Source organism: Pogona vitticeps, chromosome 2 (genome assembly GCF_051106095.1).
Source record: "Pogona vitticeps strain Pit_001003342236 chromosome 2, PviZW2.1, whole genome shotgun sequence".
Taxonomy (NCBI): domain Eukaryota; kingdom Metazoa; phylum Chordata; class Lepidosauria; order Squamata; family Agamidae; genus Pogona; species Pogona vitticeps.
Window position 1 is genome coordinate 64,120,438 of NC_135784.1, and position 25,518 is coordinate 64,145,955.

A 25,518-nucleotide genomic window follows, 5' to 3' on the forward strand; every position below is an offset into this window, starting at 1 on the left:
ATTACTCAATAGGCATCCAATTATAGCTGCCGTTCCCATGCACTTTTACATGTAAATATAAACCTCACCAGACACTGTAGAACGAGATTCTAAGTAATCACCCATAGGACTGCACTGCCCATTTCCAAGAGAGAGCACAAGTGCTGAGATAGGCATGTATACGGGTTATGTACAGCAGGATATAAAAACCATAAATTCTCTTGTAATATGAGCCTACTTGCTATCCCTTTTGCCTCCCCTTTCTCCCATTGGCACCCCCCACCACTTTTTTCTTAACAACTCATTTACTGAGAGCAGGATGTAACATACCGGATTGCCAGGCTCTCCTTTCCGGCCAGAAAGTCCTTCTCCACCTACACCTGCTCCAGGATCCCCCTGGAAAACAAAATAGCAAAACTCATTTTTAAAAATTACCATTCACAAACTAAGTGGGAATCAGTTTCTCTGGATGGAAAAGAAGCAGCTATTATTCCACAATTAATTTAAGGGAGAATATGGATGAATATGCTAGGACAGACTAAAAAGACATAAAATAATTTGCTAATTTCCAAGCTCACCAGAACTTTTCCTTGTACTTCCAAAATCCTATTGCAATTTTATATTTGCACAGGATAAATCACACCAAGTGGCCATGGCTAATTGTGGATAACTGACAAGATGCTTGGTGCATGCTGGGTGTACAATCAGGGGTGCAAATGGCAACTTTTCAAAAAAGAAATCTTTCAAAATGTTGGGGATGAGAGGTTTTCGGCTTCTGGAACTCTGTTGTGGCCCACCCCCTGAGGTAGAACAAGCTTTTGGTGTAGCTTCAACATTTCAAGAATTCTAGAGCAGTTGCTAGGGCCCCTGAATCTTGACATAACTGATGAGTTAAAAGCTTCTGCAATGAATTTGAAATATATGGCATGGAAGCAATACAGAAATATTGAATACTGGGACTTGCTACCAACATCCTGGCCATGGTAGTGCTCCTTGAAACAATGTTTGGATGGCTCAAGGATGACACATGGTGAAATTATCACACATATTGATATAGAGACACATCATACTTATTTGCTTATCACTCAGTGTAGTACCATTAAAAATCAAGACTCTGAAGCAGCTTTCAATGATAATTAATATATTTTTTCTTCCTCTTTTGAAAATCCCAACCTCCCAAAAGCCCACCAGAAACAGACAGAAACTCTATCCACTTACCGGCTCGCCTTTTGCGCCCTTTGGACCTAGTGGCCCAATAGGTCCAGGATCTCCCTAGAAGGCAAAGTTAAGGATCAGCAAGACTCTCTTAAGGTGATAAACGAAGAATCACAAGCACCATTCCTATTACTTACTGGGAATCCTCTGAGACCAGGGAGGCCAGGACCGCCCTGGGGGTAGGAAAAAAAAAAGAAATATAGTAATAAACAACAATGAACAATAATTAACAGGTGAAAATGAACAATAGGGAATAGGTTCTCTTTTTGTGTAAAAGCCCAGATAAGAATAATAAAACTAAAGTGATGCATGTGTAAGTTAACTCCTGAAGTACTCAAAGCAGGCTAGCATCAGTCCCTACAAAATTATTAGGGATGTGCATTTGGATTCAGAAATATTTGGAATTCACCGACTAACACTATATTCAGAGAGTATTGGTTGCCCCTAAGCTGTCTTCCAATTTAAATAGCCTGGATAGTTTGGACCTTTGTGACAGGCTCCCTGGGTTGAAAATGCCGCTGCTAAATGCCAGATTGGTAAATGGAAAAACAGTAGCCATCAAGGACTTGATCGTGGACGAACAGGCTGATTTGGCTTATATAACAGAGACCTGGTTGGATAAGGCCGGGGGTGTCAATCTCACTCAGCTTTGTCCACCAGGGTTCCCTGTGCAGCAGCAAGCAGGAGCTGGGGGGCTGGGGAGTGTGTGTGGAGCTGCAGAGGTCTATCATGATAGTCTCCCCCTCACCAGGTGCTACATCCCTCAGTTTTCTGGGCTTGAATGTGTGTATTTGAAAGTGCAGAGCCCAGGACATAATAGGAATTCTATTGGTGTACTTCCCACATCGCTGCTCAACAGTCTCCCTGCCTAAGCTTGCTGACCTGGTCTCAGATGTGGTAGTGGAGCCCCTTCAGCTTTTTGCGCTGAGGGACTTCAGCATCCGTGCCAAGGCAGCCTAGTCAGGAGTGGCTCAGGACTTCATGTCCTCCATGATGACCATGGGTCTGTCCCAAATGGTATCTGCCCCCACTCATGCTTTTTTGTACTGGGACAGACGTTGGTGGTCTGGGCATGGAAGAACTCTCTGTAGTCCCATTGTCATGGACAGATTATCATCTGGTGGGGTATAGACTTACTGGAACTCAGAGCCTCCGTAGGGGTGAGGGACTGATTAACATAGTTCACCCCAAGAGGCTGAAGGATCCAAGTGGTTTCCTAACATCTCTTGTGAAGTTTCCTGTCAACTCGGCAGGTGATTCTGTTGAAGCCCTGGTTCACCTTTGGAATGGGGGAAAGGCCAGGGCTGTTGACACAATCACTCCTAAATGTCCCCTCCCATGAAGGAGAGCCAGCTAGGCTCCCTGGTTTAGTGGGGAGGTGGTGGTGATGAAAGAAGTGGGACGGAGACTAGAGCAACTACAGCAGAAAACTCAGAGAGGATCTGACCCACTAGGGGCTAGAGCCCAATGGAAGGAATATTTCGTGGCAGGAATGGCAGCAAAGAAGTCATTTTTCTCTGTCATCATTGCATCTACAAAGAGTCGGCCAGTGGAGCTCTTTCAAGTGCTCAAGGGCCTATTACATGCCAGCCCCCAGGAAGAGATTGTAGACCACAATAGAGCTTGCTGGGAGGAATCTGCATGGCACTTCGAAGACAAAATCCCTTGGATCTGCTCTGACTTGGAAGCTGTAGTTAATACAGGCCCTGTAGATGTAACTATGGCTCCTGCTTGTCCTGTATTAATGGATAGGTTTCAGTTTTTTCAGCCTGATGATGACAGGATCCTTGGAATCAAAGCTACTGAACTTTTGTCCTTCTTGGCTTATAAAAGCTGCCCGGGAGGGGCTGGCCAAGTGGGTACAAAGGATAGTGAATGTCTTCTTGCAGCAGGGTAGGATCCCATGATGCTTAAAAGAGGCAGCAGTAAGACTTCTATTGAAAAAACCCTCTGGATGCCATGGTATTGGATAATTACCGGCCAGTCTCTAATATTCCATTCTTGGGCAAAGTGTTGGAGTGGGTAGTGGCTTTTTAGCTCCAGGGGTTCCTGGATGAGCATGATTATCTAGATCCATTTCAATCTGGCTTCAAGCCTAGTTATGGGAAAGAGACTGCTTTGGTCACTTTGGTGGATGACCTATGCCAAGAACTGGACAGCGGCAGTGTGTCCCTCCCTGTTGTTTCTGCTGGACCTCTCAGCAGCTTTCAACAGCATCAGCCATGGTATCCTTCTGAGCTGTCTCTCCTGGAGGGGTTGACCCAGCTGGGGGATTCCTGTTCAACACCCAGGCTGTTGACCTGTGGTGTCCCTCAGAGTTCTGTTTTGTTCCCTGTACTATTTAACGTCTACATGAAGCCACTGGGAGAGGTTGTCCAGAGTGTTTGGGTTCAGTGTCACCAGTATGTGGATGACACTCTACCTCTCCTTGCTACCTAAATCCAAGGAAGCTACTTTAGCTCTGCATCAGTGTTTGGTATCAGTAATGGACTTAGATGAGGGTGAATAAACTGAAACTTAATCCAGACAAGACAGAGGTACTCCTTGTCAGTCGAAAGGCAGGTCAAGGAATAGGAATTCAGTCTGTGCTAGATGGGGTTGCGCTCCCTCTAAAAACATAGGTGTGCAACTTGGGGGTGCTCCGGGATTCATTTCTGAGCCTGGATGTCCAGCTTTCGGTGGTGGCCAGGAGTGCCTTTTCATAGTTAAACCTAGTGCACCAACTGCACCCATTTCTTGAGAGGTCTGATATGGCCATGGTGACACATGCCCTAGTTACATCTCAGCTGGATTACTGTAACGCTATACAGTACATGGCCCTGCCTCTGGCAAGCATTCAGAAACTTCAGAGGGTCAAAAATGCTGCATCCAGATTGTTAACTGGGGCTGGCTGCAGGGAACATATAACTCCCCTGTTACAACATCTGCACTGGCTGTTGATCCGTTTCCGGGTACAATTCAAGGTGCTGGTTTTAACCTATAAATCCCCAAATGACTTGGGTGAAAGCTATCTAAAAGACCACATTTCCCTCTATGAGCCTGACTGGGCATTAAGATCATCAGGTGAGGCTTTTCTCTCAGTCCCACCACCCTCACAAGCGCGCTTGGTGGAGACACAGGAGAGGACCTTCTCTGTGGCTGCTCCCAGACTCTGGTATGTCCTCCCGTGGGAAGCCAGGCTGGCCCCATCTTTGCTACCCTTCTGCAAGCAGGCAAATACCTTTTTCTTCTGACAAGCTTTTCCTTAGTGACTGGCAGTCTGAAAGGGGGTTTTCAGATTGGATTGTTGTGTCTGTTGCTTTTAAATGTGTTTTTAGTACTGATTTTATTTAGTTTCAATATACTTGTTTAATTTAAAAATATTTATATATTTACTGTTTTCAGCTTTTTAATATTGACCTTCAAATGTTGTAAGCCAACCTGGGTACTTTTGAGGAGAAAGGTGGGGTAAAAATATTTTAAATAAATAAACGAATAGTTCCAAATATATCCAAATTTGAATTTGATAGTTCTGAGTATCTGTAATACTAATTCCTAACATTACAGTCCCATTTACTCCTACAGATTAGAAAGCAAAAGAATATTGTCCTCTGCTTTACTAATGCTGCTGGCATTTCCTACTGGCATTCCCACTGTTCATGTTTATGCCCACTCCTAATACTTAGGCACTGCTGTCGATGAGCGTTCTTTTTGTTTGGCACGATCACTGAAAAGGTGTCAGATGATACAGGGAAATCCTTGGAAAATGTTTTTCCTGTTTCTGTTTTTCTAAAGCATAAAATTTTGACTATATTATATTCATATTGACTGTAATGGAGTTTCAAACATCCAGAAATTCCAAATTTTTAAAATGCCAAATTCTGAATCTGAAGAACTATAATTCCAAATTATGAATCTAAATGTTGGCACTAGTGCACATGTCTAGAATGGTTAGAATACAAGGTGAAAATATGTTTCCGCACTAAGGAGAGACCCTCTTTATGTTGAGGCTGAAACTGATGGATTCTGTCAAACAATGTCTCAATACAGCAAAGCAGCCTGGGAAATAGATATGCCCCTGCCTGCAACTATGACAAAAGTGTTAATTACTGGTTGGCCAGGTGAACCAGGATTGCCTGGACGGCCAGGATTCCCTGGTGCTCCATTTGCTCCTGGAAGCCCCTGAAAAAAGAAAAAAGAAAAAGAAAACCTTAAGGGACATATCTTTGCAAACACGGTCCTAATATTTATGAATACGTGGACATACATAATCACACAGAACACAGCAAAAGACATAGCTCTGCACTGGATGAAAGGCAGGGATGAATTTGGGGGAAGGAGTCGAAGATCACCAGCATTAAGACGAAGATCTTGGTCCCTGACATTCCCTGATGTTTCTGGGTGATAAGGAGGGCACCCATTGTTGGATGATCCCTTTGACCAAACCGGAAATTCTGTGAGTTGCAGAGGCAAGAGTAGGGACGCCTCCCAAAACTGGTCCTTGACCAAATCTTTCTTCTAATATCAGGAAGGACAATTTTGGGAGGTTTATGAACCAAGTTTCTTCCGCATGATCTTCCACAAACTGTGCAGGATCATCAGGAATGTGAAGGAAAAGAAACTTAAAACCAAAGTAGCAAGAAGTCAAATTCTGATTTTGAAAGATGGGTCATTTTGTTTAGTCGTTTAGTCATGTCTGGCTCTTCGTGACCCCATGGACCAGAGCACGCCAGGCCCTCCTATCTTCCACTGCCTCCCGGTTGAAAGATGGGTACGTATTAGTATTAGTGTTAAATAGTTATCATTGCTCATAAAAACTATGAGTAGAAATTACCCTGGAACTTCTTTGGCTTGGTAAACCCTCTTTTTTAAAATAGCAGAAAGACAAATAAGTCAGATGGGGTAGGATGGAAATGTAAAAACAGCTTTGGAGAGTTGCATGCAACCTCAGCGCAGCATTTTTCCCACCTCCATATAAAGAGAGTTTGCTTTCTAGTGATGGCAAAGAGACATGGGATTCTCATAGAGATGGTTCATAAATGGTTTTCTTCACTTGACTGCTGTCTGTCATCAAATGATAATTTCCATATATAAACAAATCACCAGCTTTCTTACAATGCATTGTCAAATCAAACTGTGATACTTTTCATTGAAGATATTTAATGGCTAAAATCTGGTTGCATAATTCATGTCTTCAGAAGGGTAATTGTGCCACTAACAAAGCTGGGGGATGATTTCAGAAACTAAACACATGCTACTTCTCTCCTCAGCTTGTTCAGCTCCTGTGTAATGGCTTTCATCACTTGGAAGTGATCGTAGCCACGGGACAGAAAGAGACTTTAATTACTGAAAATCTCCCCCTGTGGATAGTGTTGTCTTGTGGTGGGGATTTTCAGTAATAAAAGCCTTCCTCCTTCTGTCCTGTGGCTCTCAAGGTATTTACGCTATGAAAGGTATTGCATGGAAATTGGGACAGAAACAGAAAAAATTTAATTACCAATAAATCACCCCCTGCTCAGAATATCATCACCCTTCTTTAGGCATAGTTACACCAACAGGATTTCAGCCCGTAAATCCAGCTGACATTCATAAAGTGTTGAGTAATTTGCTAAAATCCATGAGGCTAAATTCAATAGGTGAAGGTAGAGCAACAAAGAAGGCTTCTCGCTCTTAAAATGAAGTTCTATAACCCTCATTGCTTGTTTCCCTCCTTGATAAAATACTCAAGACTACATGATATGCTGGAAATACACACCCTCTCTCCTTTATCACCCTGTCGTCCAATGACATCGCCTGGGGGCCCCTGAGGTCCCACTGGACCTGGAGGACCTGGGAGCCCATTGCGTCCCTGAAAAAAAGGAGTAGAAAATTTGTGTTATTTTATTGCTTTGTAGCAGGAAGAGTTTCTTTTCCTCCTAACAGCAAAATCACTTTTACATCCATTTACACTCATATCATTCTCAACTGTATTCCACAGAGCAAAGAAATGATAGCAACTTTTTTAGACAAAAACTTTGGGGGGGAGTTTATTTGGTGAGCTCTGGAATGGCCTTGAGGGCCACCAAAACGGTTTTGTATTACTCACCACTGGTGTACAGTCTATGGAATTCAAAATGTTTAGGCTGGGCTGGCTCTACTTTTGTTTTGTGTGTCTTTCTGAGCACTGTTCATTTACATTACAAACATGGAATGGGCTCAGTCTTTATTGACTTGCAAGTCAGGTCCCAGGAACCTGATCCTCACACCTGTCTCAGGTACGTAGCAATCAGACAGCCACCTGAAAGGGAGGAAAGGGCTCCTCTAGCTTTAATAGCAATTTCAAAAAGGAAATTTCGGAGGGTTTAGCCTGGCACCAGCTGAAATTTCTTCTTCCATGCCATCATGAAAGCATTTTTCAGACTGACCACCAGCTCAGGGAACCACACTTGCAAGGGTTTTTTTTTTTTAACTTTTAAACTTGTTTGTTCAGTTTGGAAAAAAATGATGTATTTGTTTACTAAATAAAAACTATTTGTTAATTTGTTTATTTCCTTAAATAAATTTTTTTAAAACTCAGGAAATCAAATTCATTTCTTGAGGCTAATTGAGTTCTGCAAGAAGAGTGGGGTTCCCTAATTTTAAGTTTTATTTCTACGACCACTGATACTTATTGAAAACCTTTAAGCAAGCTTTCTCTCCACCCACCATCGGAATTTTTGTTATTTTGTGTTTTCTCCCATCTTAGATCATTGTTTATTTAGTAATATATTGTTATGATTTTAAATGTTAAATAGTTACATGATATGTTGTTACCCGCCCAGAGTAGTCTATAGGACTAGATGGGTGGGCTATAAATAAATAAATAAATAAATAAATAAATAAATAAATAAATAAATAAATAAATAAATAAATAAATAATTCTAGAACACTTATAATCAATTAAATAATACAGCAGTGACCAGCAGCTAAAGCAACATCAGAAAACCATAGTTCTCGGCTTTTCTGATGCCTAAACAACCCCTAACTAAGCAAGACACGACATAAAAAGAATAAGCTCCTTTCAATGAATGATGAAAAAAGTCAGATTTTGAAAAGCATAGTTGAACTATGAAGACTTGCTAATTTTTATTTACTTATTCATTTTTATATCTCAAAAAGGGCATTCGTGAAGACGATTAACACAATCAAGATACATTATTTATTAAAAACAAGATTTTTGGGGGCCCTAACGTGGCAAAAGGACAAGAAGATTTGTTGAGCAAAATGTGTTTTTTAAAAATTAAATTTGGCAGGGTAGGGGGCTGGTGGGGGAAAGATGGTTGCCGAGGGGGACACCTGTGGGTTCCTGGCTAGTGTTATGTAACCTGCAGGCTGCACTTTGCTCACCTCTGACTTAAAACCTGGAGTCTTTGGCAAATTAACTAGGGCCAATGTTCCAGTTTAGGCAGTACTATTATTCTATAGTGTTTATTTTAAATAATACAGCCAACCCCAAAAGTAACTAAATGATGGGAAATCCAAATAGTTTTTGCTTTTGAGAAAGGTAATGGTGTGGCTAGAGAATATATCATGCCAATAACATTCAACTGGTCATGTCTACAGCAGCTTCACATATTACAGAGGTATTGTTGGGCTGGCGCTGTGATCATACTAGACATATGGACGTTCATTCACACATTCCTACAGAAAATAGCATCACTTGGCCATCACTTGACCATCCAGGGAAAAGATTGCCTCTGCTAGCCGCCTAGAGTGGTCCAGTCGTCCAGATAGGAGGGATATAAATCAAATAAATAAATAAATAAATAAATAAATAAATAAATAAATAAATAAATAAATAAATAAATAAATAAATTGTTTTTAAGATGGCTATGAAAGGCAAATTACCGTATTTTTCGCTCCATAAGACGCACCTTTCCATAAGACATACCAGTTTTTTAGGAGAAGAAAAAGGAAAATATAATCTGTTTTCTTTGCTCCATAAGATGCACAGACTTTCCACCCCCCCCCATTTTGTGGGGAAAAAGTGTGTCTTATGGTGCGAAAAATACGGTATCTGGGGAGAACCGTGAACCAGCGAAGACTACCGAAGCTAATAAATGACAGAATTAATTTTAAATTTACAAAGTGCCTAGTCATGAAAAAGTACTTCTGGGGGTAGAATCAATAATTTGTTTAAGAAAAGAGATGGTGTCATCAGAGGATCTAAAACATCAAAAAAGGATTTAGTCAAAATAATGGGGTTCTAATGAGAAGGATCAATTCTGTAGCAAATCATACACTTCAGGGATTCATAAAGAACAGCCAACATTACCGGATCTCCAGGAGGGCCAGGAGGTCCTATGCGTCCTCTCTGTCCCTGCAGAAATGACCAGAGAAATTAATACCTGTTCCCCAAGTAACCATGTGTTCCAGCCCTCAAAGGAACTCCAGACGAGGAGCTCAGTCCTCTCCATGTTTAAAATACTCACAATCTCACCAGGTTCTCCTTTCTCACCCTATAAAGGAAGAGAAGGACAGTATGTTGATAGCCTGATTCAAAAATAGCTAGAGCTACTTCAAGTATAATTGTTTAAGTTTGGGACTTTCATTATTAAAATGCCTTCTGAACTTGTTAAAGGTCAGCTTTGGGACTGGCCCATAACTACTGGGAAAGACGATGCTGAGCGAATACAGAAAAAACACCTTTCTTTGTTTCCCAAGGCCCTTCCCTTCCCTGTTTGTCTTGTCCTCTAGGAATCTGACAGACAGCCTGCTGACCTTCATCAAATTTTTCTTTGCCAAGGGAAATGCAGCCAACTTGTCCATGTTGGCTCAACCTGTATAGATTTCAGAGCTCTTATCAAACATGAGGAAGCAGACCATACTAGAATCAATTCTCTTATAACTCTCCTCCTCTCTCTCAGTGGTTCTTAAATAATTAAGATGAACAGAATTCCTTCCTTCCAAATATTGGAAGATTACACAAAGGGGCGTGCAGGTTAGTCCTGACCTTATCCCACAGCTGATGTGCCCTGAATCATACTTATGCCACCAAAGTTCATAGGGAAAAGCCAACTACCCACCCATTTGGCTAGCACAAGTAATTGGTCTACAGACTACTGACTGCTGTGTGTATTGCTTTTCCGTGACACAGTAACCTTTATTGTGGCAGTTCCTCCAACAGGGAGGATGTATGCATGCATGAATATTGAGAATCCTTTTCCACAGCAAGTGAAGCCAAAGATGATGGGTTGAGGTCTGGACTTGTAGAAGTAGCTTGTGAAACCCCCGAACCTCTTGCACATTCTTTCAATAGGGAAGGGCTGCTACATGAACCTCTCCAGTGCCCACATTCTGAGTATCTAATATGTGAATCTAAATTGCAAGCCTGGTCATGCTCCCAGCAACTCTCTCACTTAATCAGACTTACCTGATTTTTATCTGCCACTCCCATATCACAAAAACATATATCCCCAACAGCTATTTTCTAGCCATGTTCAGACGTTTGGAGTAGGGAAAAGTAATGTTGGGAGCAGCCTTGATAAGCATGTGCATTTTCTCTCATAATTCCATCCTTCCCCAACATCCACATATTGCCACTGAGGGGTTGGCTAGATAGTAAAATTGGATCAGGCTAAATAGAGTCGCTTAAGGTTGTATAGAAATACATGATGCGATCCTTGCATTCACAAGCAAGGCCCAAATGGTTCTGGGTCAGGAAACCACATTGCACCTCACGCAACTCTTTTTAGCATGATCAAGATCTTCTTTCCCTTTAAAAAGAAAGATTATTTCCCTTTAAACGGAATGATTTCTCAAGATCATTAAGCAGTTGGCTGGCTGACCCTTTAGAGAAGCTGATTAACTTGAGAAATGGAAATCTTCCACTCTGGTAGGGAAGAGGGGAAGTTTTGCATTTCTTTACAAGTGTTGCTAACATATCAGTTATACTTTGACAAGTTTTTTTAAAGCTCTGCTAAAGAGCAGACTCAGCAGGAGAACGAATGCCTCTGTAGTCACTCTCTCAGATTTGTTGGACTATCATTCTTTCCACCCCTATTCAGAATGGCCCACGGTGGAAGCTGTAGTTCAGTATATCTGGAGGGCAAGACTGATCTAATCTGCCACTCTTTCTGCTATGGCTTTGGAAACATCTCATGGTCCCTGGCCCACCTACTCGGCCTTCTCCCATCTACCTGAAGCAATAGCTGTCCTGCAGCAGGGTTGCTGTCAGTAACTTACCTTGGGACACTGCACAGTACACTCTGGTCCAGGCTAACAAATGGAGAGAGAGAAAAAGAATCAGAGCTATAAAGGTCTTGTTAGAACAGCTATAACGCTGCTATGCAAGCCTGACACATCGTAGACCTTGGGGTTTACAGCCAAGTACCAAGTGGTAATTTGCCACAGTACTCATGTAACCACTGGCTAAGCTACTTGCTTATTACGTCCTACCAAGAGGTGATGAACATTTGAGGCCTGGTGTGCACCTGATGAGAAGTCTCAAAGTGCAGAAAAGTGGCACAGTTCTCTTCCCTGCTTCACTGGATGTAACAAAGTACTGCCCTTCCAAGTGGTCATAGGTGCCCACTTCCTGCTAGAATTTCCCACTTGAAGCATAGCATTTCTTGTCATCCTCTGTGTGTGATAAATTCAGGACACAGACAATGCCAGTGGTTCCCAACTTTGGGTAACCCAGGTGTTCTTGTACTGCAGCTCCTGGAAACCCCAGCCAGCACAGCTAGTGGTGAAGGCTTCTGGGAATTGCAGTCCAAGAACACCTGGGTTAACCAAGGTTAGGAACCACTGGTCTAAACTACAGAAGCCGTTGTCCTATCATTCCTTTAAGTCAGTTTTCCCCGACCTTGGGTCCCCAGATGTTCTTGGACTAAAACTACCAGAAGCTTCCAGTACTAGCTGTGCTGGGCAGCATTTCTCAGAGTTATCGTCCGAGAACATCCGGGGACCGAAGGTTGAGAAACATTGTTTTAAGACCATTTCGGCTACATAGGTGGAGCAAGGTCTCTTCCACAGAAATGGTCCCATTCCTTTCCCTCCTCCATTCAACCAGCATTAGGTTATTCTTTTGTGTGCTCCATAAGTAATCCCTTACCTCTACTGGGATGGGTGCCCTGCAAAGGGCACTGGAAAGCCCCTCTTCCACCTCTGGCAAACTGCTGGCCGCTCTCACAAAGAAAACATTGCTTGGGTCTTCATTGGTTACCAGGCGGCGTAGCTGCTCACGGTTGGCTCCATCCATGCCCACAGCCAGCACTTCTACCCCTGCAAGAGAAAAGAGAAGGCAAGCCAGTGGAGGGGCCCCGTGCCATACCTCTTGCCCATATCATGTAACAGTTCACAGAAGAGACTCAGGATACCGGCAGCTCCGCTCCCTCTTCCAAAGGGACATTTTAGCCAAGGTTGCTCAAACTACGCAAAGGATTCTGGTATCTATAGCTGAAACAGGTATCCATTCCAAATTCTGGCCCTGACACTATAAAGAAAAACATCTGTAAGCCAATTAGCTGCCCTCCACCCCAAATTCCTTCAATAAAGCTGAATGGTGGATACCTCAATTGTTTATGATCTGATTAAGGACGTGGAAGCCACTAAAGGTGTAGCCATACATGTAAAGGTTCTTCTTTGCCCTCCGTTTGTTGCTTTAATGCTTCCCAATAGAAGGAGAGGCATTTTATAGAAGTCCACCAAATAGCACGTTAGGACAGAGCTCTACAACAGCTGACAACAATGTGTTTCAAACCACAACAGCAAGTCCTCTTCTCTGTCTTTCCATGTTTCCCTCTCTCCATGACTCACGTCTTACCTGTCGCTTTAAGCTCCCTTGCAGGCCCAATGGCATCATCGGCAGATGACCCGTCTGCCAGTATTACTACGGTTCCTGGCACACCCGCTCTGCGCCCTGCACTAGGATTCAGCATGTAGTTCCTGGCGAAATTAATTGCAATTCCTGGCCAGCACAAAACAAAAAGCAGAGGCACACCCAGGGGAACAGATGCACACAAAAGAGAAATGATCAGTGGCAGCAGCTCTTGTGTCCTGGAGTTCACTATCTCTACCTGTAGGCCTCAAGGCAGTGTCTCTACCCAGGCGCCCCGGGACCCATGCTCCCTCCTCAAGGCAGCCTCTGACAGACAAGCCCCAGGGCCTCCCAAACTGACCTGCCCTTGCTTGCTTCTTCCTTACCCATGGCATTGCCACTTGGTTCTTCAAAGCGCAGTGAGCGGATGGTCTGCAGGACATTGGCCAGGTCACTCGAGCGGTTGAGCAGGAGCAAAGGGAGGCTTCTGTAGCTGTAAATCACAATGCCCACCTGGGGATGGAGGGAGAGAGGCATGACCTCTACCACTGAGCTGCAGGAAAGAGCTGAGACAAGAGGGCAGCCAAGGCAAGAGAGAGAGAGAGACGTACGGGCCAAGATTTTGTCCTGGTAAGCCGAGAGCAACTCAGTTATGGGGCAACCACCAGCACAGGCAGCAAAACTGTGGCTGCCTGACACACAGCTATGCAATAGTGGTGTTCTTGTTAGCAGGTTCTTCTGCGATTTCAGCTGTTTCCATCTTACTACATTTTTTGCTAGTAGTACAAAATTGTGAGGACTAAAATGAGTGACACTCCATCCTAATGGTCCATGGCATGAACCAGCTTCAGGGGAGCTCTTTTTCAAGTGGACACAGAGAGAGAGAGAGAGAGAGAGTGTACAAGTGCATCGGGGTAAAACCACGATGTTGTCAGTTACCTGGGTGTCACGAGGGCCGAGTTGGCCCAGTGCAGATACAGTGCTGGAGAGGAAGCTACGCACAGCCTCTGCGTTGTAGGCATTGTCTCGAGTGGCATGTACGAGAAAAACGATGTCACTGCGTCCGTCTTGACAGACTGTAGGGGGGAAAGGTCCACAGTGAATGTGAGGTGTGGGTGTGGGTAGGAGCCACTTGGGACCAAGGAACACAAAACAAGACACCTTCCTTTCATGCCATCTTGAAAGACAGAAGGAGAACGGATGAGAAATTCTGCCCTCATGTGTGGTCCTTTCCTATCTTCTGTACAAATTGTTTTGAAACGGAGCACAGAATAGAGGATGGGGAAAAAAACGTGGGTGGGCCACATGCGAAAACACCCACTTTAACCCCCTCCCCCAGCACCCTCCAATTCCCTGGCACCCATCCCCCCCCCCGAATGGGCAATCACAGCCTCTTGACGTTCTACTGGAGACTTCAAGGCCATCTCACCTGCCGCGCGCCTTACTTAGGTTGTTAGGATCTTTTTCCAAAACCAGAACTGACCATCCTCTGGAACACACCTTCCCCTGCAGTAGGCCAAGGCCTAATAGAAACCACCTCAGCGAAACTGAATTAACAAGCTGGTCTCATACCATTTCCATACAGAATTTTAAAAAGACCAAGAAGAAAAACATAGGTCCAATCCCTTTATGCTACACATGCCATGTCTGAGACAGTTGATATTAAAGTGGATAGATACAGACCCTGAGCACTACAGAAAAGAGGCTTCATCCTTCTTTTCTGAAAGCAAAGCCTTACCTATTTGCTCAGTAACAGAAGCTTCAGCACCTGTGATGCTCCCAAACCGTGGCTGGATAGTGAAGGTGTATCTCTCACCCAGGCGCAGGCCAGATACTTGATAGGATGTTGCTGATCCAGGCAATGTTCTCTGTGTCTCTTCACCATCTGAAACATAAGAGGAACCCAAGGGGTACCAGCACAGGCAATTTCATGGACAAAGCCCACAATTAGTCTTGAGCGGGTGACCCAATTAAGCCATAATTTAACCTGTGGACCACAGCTAAGGTCAAACTACATGGGGCAAATTACAATAGCAAAAGAAGCAATTGTCTTCCATTAATAGTAAGGTTGCCTGGGAGCTGAAAGAGTGAAAGGGTTCAGGGGACTGGACTGGACTAGGTCGATGATTCCAATCCCCACTCAGGCATAAGCTCCTTGGGAGACTTTGCACAAGCCTAAGCTATCCTGTAATCTAATGTGGGGATAAGATGCTGCTAATGGTAGTGGGGAACTGATCTCCACAGAGAAAAGGCAGGACAGGCACACAGTGAATCAACAAAGAAAACGAGATCCGATGGTTCCCAGCTGCAGGGCTGCCTCTCCCTACCCAGCTGCACAAGAAGTGGATGGGATGAGACTAGAACACACCACGGGCATTTCCTTCTCCCAAAGCCTCATTGCCGCAGCTCGAATCCTTTTGGCTCTTACCTCTGGGAGACTTCCAAGCGAGGACATAGCCAGAGACTCCAGGAACGGGATTCCAGGTCAAAGTCACAGAATCCCGTTTTGTCTCCGAAATCCGGAAACTGGTCACACGGCCGGCAGCTGCTACAAAAGGAGAGGGAAAAGGGAGACAGATGTTTTGGCCCGTTGAGGAGGAAGGGCAAACATTGCCTCTACCTTGAGATGTATCTGGGAGGGATATCCATGACCACTGATGGCGGTTAGAGCACTAGTGATACATCCTTCCCTCTGGGAAGTAGTCACAAGCACAGACACTATACGAGTGATTACCGGAAGTTGTAACTACTGTGTACAAACGACAGAATGTCTTCCAAAAAGATGGCGTGGGCAAGAAGAATAGCAACAGATTCACTGCTACCAGTTTGACAGGCATAATTTAAAAGCTGAACACTATACTGTGGAAAGGCAATACGAAAATATCAAAGATCGGTAATGATATCCAAACACAGATGTGCTATAGATATGAAAATAACATTTGCATCTGAACTTGAAAACAGCAAGTGGGGAAAAATAGCAAGAAGACATCACACAAAACACCTTACCCTCAAGTATAAGGTAACATTATAACTCCCCCAATTTACTCCTTTAGAAGTATATACAGTACACATCCAAGAAAGACAAGGCCAAATCATGGTTTTTGGCTCTCGGGAAATGCCATTTGGAGCTCTCACCAGAAGATGGCGCCCTTTGTCTAAGCAGAATTTAACCTAAGGCAGCTACAGAGAAACACCCGATTTGGGCTCAATTCACATTTTGATGCAAACTTAGCTGTTTTGAAAGTTGGAATCAGGTCCATCCATTAAAACACACACACACACACACACACACACACACACACACACACACACACACACACACACACAGTCACTATATACTTGGGTGAAGAGAATATGCATACAGTACATTTAAAAATATAATACAGTACAACAATGTTTATACTTTATTTTTGTTTGTTCGTTTTTTTGCCACCCTTCTCCTCAAGAAGGATCCAAGGTGGCAACTGAGCACAAAACATTATGCATTTTTGTACTGTCTTTAAAAAACAAAATTCATATAAAAATAAAACAAAGTTAATTTTAGAAATCTGGCAAACTAAGCAAAAGTATACAGTATTGATAAAAAGTATATTGATAGATTTGATTGTTCTTAGTTCTGCAGGCCATTTAATGGCAACACTAAAAGTCAGATAGCTTTGCTTTATGCCTGACTGCCTCCCATTTGTAAACTGAAATGTATATTTTTTGCATCAGAGAAAGCCCAAGAGAAATTCATGGTCCACATGCACCTGTTAAGGTTGTTTAGATACATATAAACATACATGTAAAGTGGATGAGATGGGGTTTTTCTGTTTTGGAGCAATCCAAGAGTAGTGGTTTTTGTATGGGTGGACTGTAGCTGACCCCAAACCCAGAACCTCCCTGCAGCCTAAAAATTAAAACTAGGACTATTTGTTTAGTCACTTCCTGTTTTGATTTTTAAATAACAACAAAAAATTCAAAACATAGTATTTGATTGCTGTTACAAAACAGATACAAATCTTAACCAAAAATCTAATTTTCAGTTAAATATTGGTGCAATATGTATGCTGTTCCTAATGTTGCTGTTTTGGTGTTAGAGAACTGCAACTGATTATAATATTTTATAAAATTTCACGGTAGTAATAAAGAATATGGGGACCACTGAAATGTGTTTCATCCACAAGTGAGTTATTTCTATTGCTAAGTCTCTGTATTTTGTTAATTTTTCCAATTCTTTATCTTCAATTGTGGCATCCCTTGGAATTACAACGTCAAGCAACAACTTCTTTTAGCACTAATTCCTTGGATATTAGCTTGATCTTGTACAGCAAAAGTTAAGCCTTCCCTATTTTTAGCCATGTCAATGCTGAATTATTATCATGCATTCCATCAATATTTCTCTAGTGCTGTCCATGTAGCGGTTTCCAGCTGTTAATTTATTTTCAAATTGTTGTTTCTTATATTGAGCCTTTGCTTCTCTTGCTTTCAAAATATTTTCTATCTTCACTGCCTTAAGTACTGTAATGTTTCTCTACATGTACTGATATAATCACTTAGGCTTCTTTTTTCTTCCTCTACTACCTCCTGTATTTGCAGTAATCCACAGCCTCTGATTTTTTGTGGTAAATATAATCTCTCCACATCCCTTTCTGGATATAGTATGTGATGAATGTTCATTAGTTTCCATGTTTTTCAATCCAATTCTTCTAGTTCTTTTTGAGTCCAGTCTATTATTCCAGATGGATCTAATTACTGGAACTGACCATGTGTTTATGGCTTTGGTTGTATTTCCACCATTTAATTTTGATTTTAAGATTTTCTGCAGTCTTTTGATATATTTCCTTTCTGTCATTTCTTTAACCTTTGTGTGCAGGATATTACTGTATTTTTTGCACCATAAGACTCACTTTTTTCCCACAAAACAGGGGGGTGGAAAGTCTGTGCATCTTATGGAGCGAAGAAAACAGATTATATTTTCCTGTTTTCTTCTCCTAAAAAATCGGTGCGTCTTATGGAAAGGTGCGTCTTATGGAGCGAAAAATACGGTATATGCTTCTAATATTCCAAGTGATGAAAATATAATTTTCATCACTTGATAGTGATTTTTAAATATATTCCCTTTCTGTCATTTCTTTAACCTTTGTGTGCAGGATATTATCTGCTTCTAATATTCCAAGTGATGAAAATATAATTCATCACTTGGAATATTAGAAGCAGATGATATCATATAATTTTCATCACTTGATAGTGATTTTTAAATATCACCACTTTTAAACTCTGTTCCATTCAGGTTTTGAATCTTGCCACAGCGCACAGACAGAGCTGCACATTTGTCAATTCCAAATTTCATTTGTAGTAGTAGTATTTATTTTGCAGTCACTGACCCAATAAAAAATTCATTTGGATATCTTCACTAAATATTCACACTGTGTTTAGCAGTGACTGTCTCTGTGGAACTATTATTATTATTAAATTAAAAAACACCAGGCACAGTCAATCAAAACTATAGAAACATTGCCTGGTATTATGTAACTGATACAAGTTTTAACCAAAAACCTATGTATCTGCCAAATATCAGCACAGTATGTTGTTGTTGTTTAGTCGTTTAGTCATGTCCAACTCTTCGTGACCCCATGGACCAGAGCACGCCAGGCCCTCCTGTCTTCCACTGCCTCCCGGAGTTGGGTCAAATTCATGTTGGTCGCTTCTATGACACTGTCCAACCATCTTGTCCTCTGTCGTCCCCTTCTCCTCTTGCCTTCAGACTTTCCTAACATCAAGGTCTTTTCCAAGGAGTCTTCTCTTCTTATGAGATGGCCAAAGTACTGGAGCCTTCAGCTTCAGGATCTGTCTTTCCAGTGAGCACTCAGGTTCCTAGTATAGCAGTTTTTTGTAGCTCTGATGGTGTTATTTCCTGAGATCTAAAACTGCTTATAGTACTGTGTGAAATTTCTTGATATTGTTCCGAAAGCCCCAATGACTACAGGGAGCACTGAAGTGTGTTTCATCCACAAGCAAAATGTTTCATTTGCCAGGTCCCTGTATTTTGTGAATTTTTCCAGTTCTTTATGTTCAACTCTGCCATCCCCCAGAACTGCAATGTCAATGATTCAGGCATTACTTTGTTCTATTACTGCTATGTCTGGTGTGTTATGTTGGAGTCGTTGTTGTTGTTGTTGTTGTTGTTGTTGTTGTTGTTGTTGTTGTTGTTTCTGTCTTAGCCTGATGCAGCTATCAAGTGGTGCTGAGGGCCAAAATCTTGGCCCCAATCAAAGTTGCATGAACAGTGATGCTCAGACGCCTTCTGTTGCTCTATGTTTGGAGTGACTGGAGCCAACTCAGCAGGGGATAGGATTGGATTTACCTGTATTGGCCACAATAGCCACGGCCTCACTCTCCTGGTTGCCGATAAGGCTTGTGATACGGATTTCATATCTCCCTCCTGGCTGCAGGTCCTCAATGTCATAGGTGTTGATGTTGGGTGGCAGCAGTCGGCTACTTTCTGGTCCACCTGTGCCATGTGGAAGAGACCATTAATGCCATTTGTGTGGGACACAGGAAAAGGCAAGAAGGTGTGAGAGGTGCTCACCTCCTGCTGGCCGCCAGGTGAGCCTATAGCCAGTGCTACCAGGTGCTGGGCTCCATTCTAGTCGGATACGCTTTTCTGAGGAGTCAGTCACACGCAGATTCCCAACTGGTTGAGCAGGAACCATTGCTAAGAGAAAACATGGGAGGATTAGGAAAGGAAGAGAACACAGGAAATCTCATTACCACCAGACAGGAGACTAGAGGGAACAATTTCTCATACTTCTCATGAGAAGTATGAAATTTGCTGAGGCAAAAGTTTAGGAACTGCCATCTACACTTTCTGCAGATTAACACTTGAAAAAAGGCAAAAGCTGTCTTGCCACACTTCATCCACAGTCCACCTGCTCCCAGAAATGTTTCTGCAATGATAGCACCATATCTCAGCCCATTCTACATCACACACTGAGGTTAAAATGCCACTCAGGGCTCTCTGAAATGAAAATGGAGTATAAACATCAGACACAGACAAAAGTAAGCCTTACGTGTGGTGACGGTGATGGACACAGGGTCTCCTTCACGGTTGCCAATCAGTGCTGTGACCCTCACTGTGTAACTGGCTCCTCCTTCTAGGTTAAGGATGTCAAAAGAATTGGTGTTTCCTGAAACCAATCTGCTGTTTTCCGGCCCACCTTCAAAAGAAGATAACGTCACTTTTTGAGTTGTAAAAACCAACGCTAGACGATTCCAGGCATAAAGTCAGTTATATCTTCTGATCATACTAACATGTAGCACCAACATCTGGCTAATACTAAAATATCTTCTGTGCTATACAGCAGCATGAACGAAACAAATATTAGTCTGGTGATATCCAATAATAGCATCAAGATGCGCCAACTTTCCAATGTTTATGACTGGTCTGTGGTGGTTTTTATTAGAACTAAAATAGGATTTTCCACAAGTTTAAACCTTGGAAAAGAAAATTCAGAGTCTGAACTGTACTTTTTTTATCTGTCTAAACCTTTTAGTTTTGAAATTTGGCTTTGACAGTTTCTTTTACTAAATCAGCTTAAATTTGCAGTCTCCTTAATAAAACAACAAACAAATGATAGAACTTGGTCCTCCGTGCTCTAAAACTTCTAAATTCAATAGCCTTCATAATCAATATGAGTGAAGTAATTCAGACTAGAAAGGTATAAATAATAATTTCATTACAAAATAAGAATTAAAGAAAATTATCCTGCCTTAGTTCCCAAATTAATTTCAGCTCATACTTTCCCGCTTTTTAGATGAGAACAAGAGATTCCAAGTAGCCCAAGAAGGACAATGGTAATCATTTTTGCTCCCTTCCCTGGGGTTATTTTTTAATGGCCACGATCCTATCACTTATGCTTGCCAGTAAGTCAAACAGTGTAAATCACTGCAGCAAGTTCCCACTAATTACGAATACACATGACAAGGAAGTCGAGACTTGCATATCTTATTACACACCAGATGTATGACCTGGCAGACAATGAGAAATTCATGTGCTGACTTCTTCACCAGCAATAATTTGCCACAGCATGCTGTTTGGCTTATGTGGGTAGGATTTGGGCCAGCATGTTCTTCTCTGGTTTTATTATTATTCAGAACTGAATGGGGAAAGATGACCTACACTAGATCTAGGACTGGTGTCGATCAGCAGCCAGCTTGCAATCCTATCTAGAAGCCAACAGGAATGTATATCCTTTATAGGTATGTCTTCTCCTCCTGGAATCTCCCTGAATCCCACCATGTTGGCTTTTCCCTTTCTCTAATCTCAGAATTCTGATGCATAAAATATCCATCGTGGAAGCTGGAATGTAGCCTCAGTGGTCAGACATCGCTCTGAGAGTGGGCCTTCACAACAGAAATCAAAGTACCCTCATTATTTCCAGCAGAATCTCCACAAGAAACAACTTTCATCGAAAATTGTAAGAACTAGTGCTTTAGAATAATAACAATAATCATGTCAACGCTTAGCCAACTGCATTCCCAAACAGAAGCAATAAGGGATTTCCAGCAGCAAAACTTTTACAGAATTCATGGAAATGTAACTACTGCTAAACTAGAGCAACAACTTTACCGTCACGGAGGCTCCACACGATTCTGTATGCTGTAGCGCTTGGCACACCAACCCATGAGACTCGCACCACATTGCTTCTGGACTCAAGCACTCTGAGTCTGGTGACCATTCCCACTTGAGCTGAGGCTACAATACAAAGAGCAGAAAGGCACTGTCAACAATGGTGCCGCCAAGACGGAGCTACAGTGGGCAGAGTCCAGAGCTAATCTCACCTGTTGTAGCTGTGGTGGTAACTGGACTCCCTTCTTGGCTGCCAACCAGGGCTGAAACCCCAATGATATAGACAACCCCAGGTCTCAGGCCCTCAATAATGTAGGAGTTTATATCTGCAGGCAGGACTTGAGAGATCTCTTGACCTGGGGAGTAAGGGACAAATATTCTGAGTTGGAAGGAGCACAAATCAAAAGCACAAATAGAAACATATCTACAGTATCTCTCCCAGTCTGGAGTGACCAGTGTAAACTGTGTATACAAATATGTGGCCTAAACATCTCCAATCGACAGACTACATTTAAGGAATATTAGCAAGTCGCTGTGTGGAAGACAGGATATGGAAATCATGGCATCCCTCCAAGACACAGATTTTTATAACAGCAACCTTATAATGTCCATGACGGCGTGGGTGATGGGAGAAGATATGCTGTTGTTCAAAGGAATGCATGGGGCAAGAGGGAGATGGGTGGGCAAGTGAACAACACGTTTATGTGTACATGTGGGTGGTGATGCGAGTACACTGCATGCCCCATTCACAGGAAGACATCTACTTTCCTCCTGACCCAAACTTTCCTTTGGTGAGAAGCAGATGAATCATCCTTCTGGCAGACTCAGCCATGTATTGTGAGTCAAATCATTAGCAGACATAACATGTAGGTGCTCAGCTGGTTATTTGTTTACTGTTCCATGGATGTTATTAGCTATATTTAGGAAATGAGAACTGTTATCAACTTCAGAAGACAGGATGTGGAAAACAGCAGCTGAAATCCAGTCCTAAATTGTAATCAGAACCAATGGAATTTACACAGGGACTGACTCACCAGATCCCCAAGGGCCTACTATACTCGCAACTTACTACTAGATTTCATCATCATCGTCTTAGAATTGAAGAGCAGGAAGGGACCCTATGGATCGAGTCCAGCCCCTATCAAGGACATACTGTAGGTAATCAATCCAAATTCCACTTCAGCTACCATATGATGCCTACCACTGTGAATAAGTGAATATTTAGAAAACTGATGGGAACAGAAAGTCCAAACAACCTACCATCATCCCAATCAACCTATAATTAGTTCATATCAAACATCTATTAAACCATACTAATTGAAATTGCTTTGTATTTTTAACAATATTTGTCTAAACATTTCCTAATTTAACCAGTATTGACAGGGATGATAAAGCATATGAAGCTTTGCATAATCTTAACTTCTATGAACAGAGCTTCTCTGAGTGGAAAAGAAGAACTACTTAAATCTATTTCCCAGATCCTCTGCTACCCTGGTGATTCCAGGGAAAATCTCAATTATGCTACAAAAGCAGACGGTTTGCAATGTATGTCCTATCTGGCACAAAAGGGAGATCTACATTGTGAGTTTCAAGGTGAAGATGACTTGGCCTTCTCTAGGAGGAGAGTGAAGTGGTCTGTTTTAGATGAGCCTTTCCCAGCCTGTACCTTCCAGATGTTCAACTGCAAATCCCATCTCACAAGCTGGGAATGATGGGGGTTGTGGTCAAAGATAGCTGAAGGACACCAGGCTGGGATGTAAAAATTTGGTGAGGTTATTTCACAATAATTTTGCAGCATGGACTACAAATTTATACACGATCTAGATACTGTGAAAGGTTTCAATGGAGTAATCATTTGCATGCTTTCTGTAGTTTCCATCTTATAAATATAATTTAATTATAATTTTAGAAAATCATCCTCCTTGCTTTAATGTGCTTTGCCTTGGAAGTCCAGAGACAGCCTTCAATGCTTTATTTTCATTTCCTAAGATACATTTTCAGTTCCATGCCTAGAAAAGGTTTGTGCTCAGAGATGGCACCCAGCTGCCTCAGGAGCTTTGAGCTGGAAAGGACAGTAGATTGTTTGCAAGCTCTGCCTTCCTACCAACCATATGTAGCATTTTCTGTGTACAAAGAAATCCTCCGGTCGTGGCAACACAACAACCGGAACAAAGAGAGGGAGTCCACCCACCCAGTGCACAGAAGATGGCATACTGCCTAACATGTGGACTCCATTGACTTTTTTCCTAAATTAATTTGGCTATTTTAAAAAGATAACCCATGGTTGTGCCTTGCTGCAAAAATGTCTTTTTAGTGCTGATTTTATTTACCATTTTTAATATAATATTTAATTCTTTTAAAATATTTGTATAATCATTGCTTTTTATTTTAAATATTGTCTTTGTAATGATATAAGCCACCTTTGGTCCTTTTAAAAGAGAAATGTGAGGTTAGACTGACCGACCGACCGACCGACCGACCGACCGACCGACCGACCGACCGACCGACCGACCGACCGACCGACCGACCGACCGACCGACAGACAGATAGACAGACAGACAGACAGATAGATAGATAGATAGATAGATAGATAGATAGATAGATAGATAGATAGATAGATAGATAGATAGATAGATAGATAGCCTTCTACTCAAGTGGTTCCCAACCTTGGGTAACCCAAGTGTTCTTGGACTACAATTCCCAGAAGCCTTCTCTACTGGCTGTGCTGGCTGGCGTTTCCAGGAATTGCACTCCAAGAACACCTGGACTATCCAAGGTTGGGAACCACTGTTCTACCCCATTTCAGTACACCCTACCTGAAGGAAAATGCCCAATTCCTCATGGGCTAAAAGCCTTAGCTACCTTGTACAGAAATATCCATGGACAAAGTATTACAGAAAATGCAGTTCAAGGTTATAACTAAGTGAATGACAACCACCAGCGTTATCACCAGGTGTAAGCCGATGAATCTAATGAAAACAACCTTGTCACTGCCACAACCTGAACTTCAGAAAGTAGCATGGGATTGAGCATGAAGCTCAAAAGGCTAGTCTGATCTGCTGTGGATACTCCAATTCATTTCAACTTAACAAGATTTCCAAGCCATTTTACAGACACTTTAACAAAACAAATCTCCAGGTGACTGCCTACTATTACATCCAGACCCCTGAAACCCATACAGTTTCATTTTCCTGGTTCTGATATCATTTTTCCCATTAGTACTCTAGGATAGAGATGTAAAATTTCTGAAAATTTATGTTGTTTCCAGAAAAAAACAGGGAACAACTGTTTTTTTCCTGGAAGAAATGGAATTTTTTAAAAAGAAATTTTACATCTCTCATCCTTGAAAGTAATGAAAAGCCAAGTTCCAAGTATGTGAAATTGCAAAATTAGCATATATTATTTTTTATTCACAGAAAAAACTCACCATCTCTTGGTCGCCATGTCACCTTATAGCCGGTTGCCCCAACAACTGGACTCCATGTCACTCGCAACTGATTGGGCCCAACTGCAGCTGCCTCTAGGTTGCTGATGCTGCCCACAGATGGGTATTCTACAAGGTCAAGGGTGAAATCAAGGGCGTGACTTGTAAAAACAGATACAGTACTGTATAAACACAGAAAGCAGCATCATCACAAACCACTGGGAATTTGTATAGCTGTTGGGAAACTAAAGTTTATTCTCTAAAGTCTATTAATTCTGAAATCTCCATAAAGGCTCTATTAGCTAGGGAGGTGGCATTATGATCATGACACTGTTGATGGAGGAGTTGAAGCTGAGTGACACTGACTAATTTGAAGTTACCTATTAACGCTAATTTACTTTTCTCATCTTGGAGCTCTCCATGTAGGCACAAAGAAAGAAATGCCAAAGAATACCTTGTAATAACATGGTAATCTATAAAGTCATGAGTGGGGATGCACGACTGTACTACTAAAGAGCTGTCACTTATAAA

At 42.2% G+C, this 25,518-nt stretch overlaps 1 protein-coding gene across 7 annotated transcripts in view; it reads right to left on the reverse strand.

Moving 5' to 3' along the window:
* Positions 1-25,518, reverse strand: part of COL7A1 (collagen type VII alpha 1 chain) — a 156,062-nt gene that overhangs the window by 89,781 nt on the left and 40,763 nt on the right. For 6 of the 7 annotated variants that reach the window (XM_078385263.1, XM_078385265.1, XM_078385264.1 and 3 more), the window contains exons 19-39: positions 24,991-25,116; positions 21,776-21,919; positions 21,564-21,689; positions 20,005-20,151; positions 19,524-19,649; positions 19,299-19,445; positions 15,381-15,500; positions 14,691-14,837; positions 13,892-14,028; positions 13,339-13,465; positions 12,959-13,102; positions 12,248-12,417; positions 11,377-11,409; positions 9,624-9,650; positions 9,467-9,511; positions 6,929-7,021; positions 6,008-6,034; positions 5,284-5,355; positions 1,332-1,367; positions 1,198-1,251; positions 310-375 (exon numbers count right to left, since the gene is read on the reverse strand). In XM_078385263.1, coding sequence (XP_078241389.1) covers positions 310-375; positions 1,198-1,251; positions 1,332-1,367; positions 5,284-5,355; positions 6,008-6,034; positions 6,929-7,021; positions 9,467-9,511; positions 9,624-9,650; positions 11,377-11,409; positions 12,248-12,417; positions 12,959-13,102; positions 13,339-13,465; positions 13,892-14,028; positions 14,691-14,837; positions 15,381-15,500; positions 19,299-19,445; positions 19,524-19,649; positions 20,005-20,151; positions 21,564-21,689; positions 21,776-21,919; positions 24,991-25,116 — 2,114 coding nt within the window. The remainder of the gene's footprint in view (positions 1-309; positions 376-1,197; positions 1,252-1,331; positions 1,368-5,283; positions 5,356-6,007; positions 6,035-6,928; positions 7,022-9,466; positions 9,512-9,623; positions 9,651-11,376; positions 11,410-12,247; positions 12,418-12,958; positions 13,103-13,338; positions 13,466-13,891; positions 14,029-14,690; positions 14,838-15,380; positions 15,501-19,298; positions 19,446-19,523; positions 19,650-20,004; positions 20,152-21,563; positions 21,690-21,775; positions 21,920-24,990; positions 25,117-25,518) is intronic. The other variant, XM_072989560.2, reaches the window with a different exon arrangement.